We start from the raw sequence: 7147 nt of genomic DNA, 5'->3' as shown, positions 1-7147 counted from the left end.
TATATATATATATATATATATATATATCAGTTGCCACACTAGGTGCATATATGATTGACCCAATATATGCATATACGGTCTACTTCAATAAATACCGCATTGATAATCTAACTACGCACCTATAACTGAAGGAGTATGTCGATTTTGTTCAACTTTTTTTTTCTTTGAAAGATAGAAGATTAAACCAAAAGGTTACTTAGAATCTCCGTTTTACTGGATTTTCATGTGGAATAGATTCAATAATCTTTATTAGCACTAGATTGGAAAACTATTAGCATTCAACAATTATTGAAGTAACTGATATTTACGTTTTATTTATTTATTTTTGGGGTTGCAATGTCATATCCCTTCATTAAGTACAGAGATATTCAAAATAGTCCCATATATAAGATAAAACTTTAAATAATTTACATATTAAGAGTAAATTATAATTACTTTAGTAGGGACTAAATTATGGCTAAAAGTTACCTAAGTAGGCGTGACAAAAATTCTGCTGATTATATATAAAGAATCATTAAAAAAGCAAAACAAAACAAACCTTTTGGTGATGATCTCTGCACAAGCAAAATGGGGATTTGGGGATCTGACAAAAACTTCCGAATGCAGTCTGTATTCGTCTTATCGACCAACGCCCTTTTAAAAGCTTCGGTGATAGATGCTGTAGTATCTTCAAAAACAACAGAGACCATCCGTCCTAAAAATGCAGTAAACTCGCTTAATTCGGCCACAGCTTGAGCAGGTTGCTGATGCTGTTGACCACCTCCGCTATTCGGAGAATCATGTTCGGTGTCCGCCATCCTTCCCAAAGGGGAAAGGATACTGCGCAGACTAGTATCTCTTCAAGTTATTCAGCAATTGGACAGTCACAGGAATTTCTTCTTTTCAGAAGGAAAATGACTCTCCGACTGAATCCACTCACTGGTTCGATGGGGAGTGGCAAGTGTCTTTCTCAACAAGTAACCTGTTATCACCAGATTCGAAAGGACACCAGAAAATATTCTCTCATCATATCCGGTTAGTAAGTAGCTGAGTGCGCATGAGCGTTTTCTACAAAAGACGGTATTTCATTGGTTCAATATATGTGTCTGTGCAAACTAATTTATTCTTATACGGCGTATAAGGTAGTGAATGCAATTTGTGCATAGTACTAGTGGAGGCGCAATAGCCCAGTGGTTAGGGCAGCGGACTCGCGGTTTCGATTCCCAGACCGGGCGTTGTGACTGTTTATTTAGCGAAAACACCTAAAAGCTCCACGATGCTCCGGCAGGGGATGGTGGCGAATCCTGCTGTACTCTTTCACCACAACTTTCTCTCACTCTTTCTTCCTGTTTCTGTTGTACCTGTATTTCAAAGGGCCAGCCTTGTCACACTGTTTCACGCTGAATATCCCCGAGAACTACGTTAAGGGTACACGTGTCTGTGGAGTACTCAGCCACTTGCACGTTAATTTCACGAGCAGGCTGTTCCGTTGATCGGATCAACTGGAACCCTCGACGTCGTAAGCGACGGAGTGCCAACAACAACTATGCGCGAAGGGAAGGAAATATATAACTGAAGTTTCGAGCGGCAGGTTAAAAAAAAAGAAAAGAAAATTAAATATATCAGATTGTCCAAAAATTCTGAGCGATTTCAGAATTTGTGTCTTTAAGCCCTTAATGCAACAATCATATAATCTTGGTATGACTTATTTCAGAATTGCTTGCAGTTCCACATTAAAAACCAGCCCTAATTGCCATTTGAAATAAATAACCCAAAATTGCATATGCGTCACATAATGCTTTTCTTCTTCTGTAAAAGGTGAAAATACTGCGAAAACGTATAAAATCGTTTGTTGAGGTTGTGTTGTAGGTGAATCAACTGTTCCAAGATGGTTTACAAAATTTAGAAGTGAGTTCAGCTTATAAGACAGTCGCTGTGGAAGACCCTAAACCATAGATGACGATATTTGAACGGTAACCATTGAAGAAAACTCGAATATTACGACTAGAGAAGTTAGAAGTTTCCAAAAGTACCGTACATGAACAATTAGTGAAAATTGGGTGTTTTTCGCTCTAATGTTTGGGTGCCTGACAAGGCAATTCCGAAAATAGTCTTCTTAACTAAAAAAAACAAAAATTAATTCTCCTTTTGACAGTTTGAACACAGCCCTTCATAATAAACGGGGGAGGCCTCAATGTGGTCTTCCGCGTTGTAGAAATAGCAGCCAAATCTGCCTCGAATCACACCAAACCGTCTATAAAAATATAAAATGACACATTAGTTAATGTGATACTAAGATAGGCTATCGGTGGAGTGGGGAGACGGGATGTTTACGATTGGAATTTGGTCTGTCGGGTCAGAGTTGACCGAGGATAAACAATAAGAGAATAAAAGCTAGCAAAAGAAAATCTATTGCTAATAAAAAGGGCTGTTGAATTGTATATTGTCAATATTGTTTAGGCTATTATTTAACCTCTTCTACTATTCACCGCTACGTCCCACATATGTAGCAGACCTTAAAATTGTATCGATGCAGCCCTTATTCTTTACAAGCTAAAAATAAATTAAACATTGCTACATGTGTTCCACCCCACCCCCGATTTTTTTGGCTCATAACTGCCAGAAAAATTAATATTTTTTTAATGAAATTTTTTACAAATATGCTTTAGATGGTGTAGATTCTGATTGTATCGGGATATATGGCGAACAATTTTTCGGAATTTAATATGAAAATAAAAAAATTGATGGGCCCTGCACACAAACTAACACACATTACATATATCAACAAAAAGAAACTTGAAATTTCGAAAAAAAATTGCGATGCTTGACAATGTGTGTTCACTATTTTTCTTTTCACACTAAATGCCGATATAGTTTGTAATGAAAGGCCTTTGTAGAAAATTTCATTAAAAAATACCCCATTTTTCTGAACGGTATGACGAAACAAAGCCAACTCGTGTGAATTTTCCGAAACTCATCTTTCCACCCAATGAAAAAGTTGGTTTTTTTGTTGTTTTTTTTTTCTTTCTTTTCTCAATTTCCGATATATTACGTTCTAAGCTTGATTTTCCTTCTGCGAATGGTTTGCTAGCCGTGTCAGATTGTCATCCCATCCATTAATTTTTTCAAATTACTGCATTTTCAGCAACGAAAATTACAATTATGCCAACATAATCCCTTGTTTTAACTTTTTCCATTTTTTTCCCCTATAAGTATTAAAATATAATTACGATTGTGAAATTTTTTTTTTTTTTCAATTTTTTTTGTTATTCACCTTCCCTCCCGGCTTTCTGTATACGGACATCCAACACCAACCTTCCAGAAGTTTTTGGACTCGTCCATTTCAATTGCGCATGCGTGGATGCATGCTAATCTACAACTAGCAGACGACACTTAGAGTTACCATGATAGGTCTCAGTCTCCCTCAAACAGTATGTATAAAGAAGAACACATTATACAATATAGTCAAAGGTGAACAAATAATACAGAAATTACGCCTCTAAAAGTTTTTTATTCCTTTCAAAATTCCAGTTTTTAATTAACTACTCCCTTGGCTTTTGGTATAATGGCACTCACCCAACAGAAATAAAGAATACCCAATACAGTTTTTATCGAACTTATAAATATCCCACCTCCTAACAAATATTAGGGAAATGTTTTTAATATCCTTCTTTATGAATGTGAAAACAAAATAGTTTGCATCCATATAATTCTTCTTCCTTCTCCATAGTGTTGGACAAGTCTGAAAAGTTTAAAACCATCTCAATTTTATTTAAAAAAGCAATTTATCAGCTCTTTTGCATCCCATCAAAAGAGGGGACTATCACTATGAGAAACACTGCATTAGCATAATAAACACTATTGCATCCATCAGCCAATTTTCCTCTCTGCCCACACACAAGCGTTCTAGTGGTTATTATGCAATTTCAACTTGTCTCTTTAAATTGAAGTGGCATAGCATTCTAATTATGTTTGGCTTTGTTTTAATTGTCTTGAACATAGGGATAGGTTATCTTTCAAGCTGTCTTCTACCACAGTTCTGCAAATAGTTTCTGGGAATAGTAACACCAAATGAAATAATAAAATAGAGAAAATTTGCCATTTGCTTCAAATGCTGTGTATTTTCTGTCAGACTCCAGCAGAAGTATTTGATGATATACTTTCTTAAGATTGAAGATTGAGAATAACAGGTGTTATTTTAGTGTGCAATCTATGACAGTATCCAAAGTTTTGCTGTGGAATGACCTGATCTGGGTTAGGATTTAGAGCTTATGCTAAGATGTAAACTGCCAGATAGACTACATGTTAAAGTGAAACCAAACAATCTGTATGCAGATAGCCTATTTATTTTATCTAAGCTAACTGTTTATTAGTAGTCCACACACAGGCGTTTCTTACATCAGTTAATCCCATCCATTATCACTACTATTTTTGCATGTCACGATGACATGCTGTTTTCAGTGGCACCTTCAGAAAATAACCTATTAGCCAAAGTGACTAAATTGTTGAGATTTTGTTGCAGTCATCATCATCATCATTGTTATTATATGTCTGTTTTCCATACTGACATGGATTAGATAAGTTGTCACAGTCTGAGTTGTCTCCTATTTGGAGCTACTGATCACAAATTCTAAGTGCTTATATGAATCATTTGGTTTGTTTTCTATGGCTAGATGCTTTCCTGATCTCGACTGCATTACAGTGTATTGAGTGCATTTTCTCATGAAACCAATGCTAGAAAGGTTAAATAACACTTACTGAGACAGAAGTAGAGGGACATCATAGCACTACACTTTCTATGCTCATTTAGCTAACTAAGTGTAAACAGTTGGGTGGGGGCTTGTAAACAGTCAATATAAATTTGGAAAGGGAACAATTACAAGAGAAAGGCTACAAATGGGTATTAGAGAGATGGACTGAAGATAAGTAAGTAGATGTAGGGATAGAGAGTACTCAATAAATAAGAACGAGATCGTTGCCAGTGCCCCTGGACTGGCTTGTGCGGGTGGCACATAAAAGACATCATTTCGAGCGTGGCCGTTTTCGTGCGGGTGACACGTAAAAGCACCCACTACACTCTCTGAGTGGTTGACGTTAGGAAGGGCATCCAGCTGTAGAAACTCTGCCAAATTAGACTGAAGCCTGGTGTTGCCATCCGGTTTCACCAGTCCTCAGTCAAATCGTCCAACCCATGCTAGCATGGAAAGCGGACGTTAAACGATGATGATGATGATGATGATGATGTACATTGCACTGGTGACCAGGCGGAGTGGGGAGTTGAAGAGAAAGAACAATGACATGAGAAGGACCAGAATGGGTAGGAGGGTGAAGAGAACAAGAATATGATGGGAAGAGGACAGGGGTATATATAGAGATGGTTGAGGAGAAAAGGAGTGATTGGCAATAAGCAAGTAGACAAAGGTAGAGGTGATATTAGAAATTTGGAAAGAGTATTAAAATTTCAGTTAGACACTGTTGCAACAGTGTAATGTCTTTGATTTTTCAATGATAAGAACTAGTGAATTATGAGTTGTTTATATAGCTTTTGAAAAGTTTACTGAGGACACCAAAATTGATAGATTAGTTATCTAAATGTCAGTGGCACAGTAACCGTTGTAATTTTAGTGTTCAGATCACACTGTACCATAAAGATCTGCATAATTAGTTGTATAGCAACAGAAAGTTTACTACCCACAGCAGCACTTTTAGATCTATCCAAACTAATACAATCATAAGCATAGATAAAACAATTGTGAATGGAGACCTCTTCTACAAAACTTTAACTTTGCAATTCTGTAACACTAATTGTACAAAAAATATGTAATAAGAAATAGAAACCGTAACCTGCCTTTTTCATAATCTTTGAATTATATTCTGGTGATCTGATACTGTTCCCTGCTACCACCACACTTCCATGCCTATTTCTTTTCCCTAATGGCCCTGTCAACAACATTATTCCACCACCACGTTACCTTAGGTCAAGAGGGGATTTTGCACATGCCACAGATCCAGTCAGCAGCCTTCAACAGGTTGTCCCGTAGGAATCTCTAGTTGTCCACCACATTATGTGGTGCTATATCCTCCTCTTTTTCATCAAAAGCTTCAAGTAATACGTCTCTAAATCTCTGTCCATTCAGAAGATCCTTAAGCTTTCAGACCCTTCTTTTCCATGCTCGTTGTCTTCTGGGCAGCCATTTAGCCCTGATCCTAAATTCGCTAACTACTCACCTATGTTATGGAGTGCATTCTTCGCCTGAGAAAGTTTTGGCATTTATAAGTAGCCATCTTTCCCGTTTCCTGGTGAGAATGTAATCAATCTGACAAGTGTGCCCACCTGACTGGTAGGTGAACAGGTGACTGGCAGGTTTCCTGAAGTTAGTATTACAGATCATAAGATCATTTGCATCACATAACTCCAGCAGCCTGGTCCCCTCCTCATTGTGGGAACCAAATCCATTGCCACCATGTACACCATGGTAGCTCCTTGGATGTTGTCCAACATGCTCATTGAAGTCACCAACCACAAAGAGAAGGTCCCTGGATGAGGATAGCTGTGTGAAAAAGTGCCACACCCTAGCAGTTGAGGGAACCTGAGGAAGAGGTAGACCCAGGAAGACCAGGAATGAGGTGGTGAAGCACGACCTTCAAACATTAGACTTCACCAAAGCAATGACTTGTGACCGAGACCTTTGGAAATATGCTGTGCGTGAGAAGACCCAGTAAGCCAAGTGAGACCAAAATCCAAGGCCTCTGCCAGGGATGTAGCCAGCCCACTTATGTGTACCTTTCCTTCATTGGACACTAAACTCTGCTTGCGAAGACTTGTTGAGGCAAGTGAAATCTAAATTTGACGACTGGCCCCCATGCCAATGTCTCTTTCACTGGACACTAAACTCTGCTTGTGAAGACCTGTTGGGGCAAGCGAAAGCGAAATCGTGATGGCACCACCGCTTGAGCGTGATCGTTACCAGCGTCGCCTTCCTGGCACTTGTGCCGGTGGCACATGAAAAGTCATTGAGCGTGGCCGTTGCCAGTACCGCCTGACTGGCCTTCGTGCCAGTGGCACGTAAAAGCACCCACTATACTCTCGGAGTGGTTGGCGTTAGGAAGGGCATCCAGCTGTAGAAATTCTGCCAAATCAGATTGGAGCCTGGTGTAGCCATCTAGT

At 38.6% G+C, this 7147-nt stretch overlaps 1 protein-coding gene across 1 annotated transcript in view; it reads right to left on the bottom strand.

Moving 5' to 3' along the window:
* LOC106883942 (cytoplasmic dynein 1 heavy chain 1) overlaps window positions 1-1021 on the bottom strand; it is a 106810-nt gene extending 105789 nt beyond the window's left edge. The window contains exon 1 of the mRNA XM_014935093.2: window positions 539-1021. Within this exon, the coding sequence (XP_014790579.2) occupies window positions 539-797 (259 nt within the window). The 5' untranslated portion in view covers window positions 798-1021. The remainder of the gene's footprint in view (window positions 1-538) is intronic.
* Window positions 1022-7147: the final 6126 nt, after the last annotated feature.

The sequence above is a fragment of the Octopus bimaculoides genome, chromosome 3 (assembly GCF_001194135.2).
Source record: "Octopus bimaculoides isolate UCB-OBI-ISO-001 chromosome 3, ASM119413v2, whole genome shotgun sequence".
Lineage (NCBI taxonomy): Eukaryota > Metazoa > Mollusca > Cephalopoda > Octopoda > Octopodidae > Octopus > Octopus bimaculoides.
This window is presented reverse-complemented; position numbering and strand designations above follow the sequence as displayed.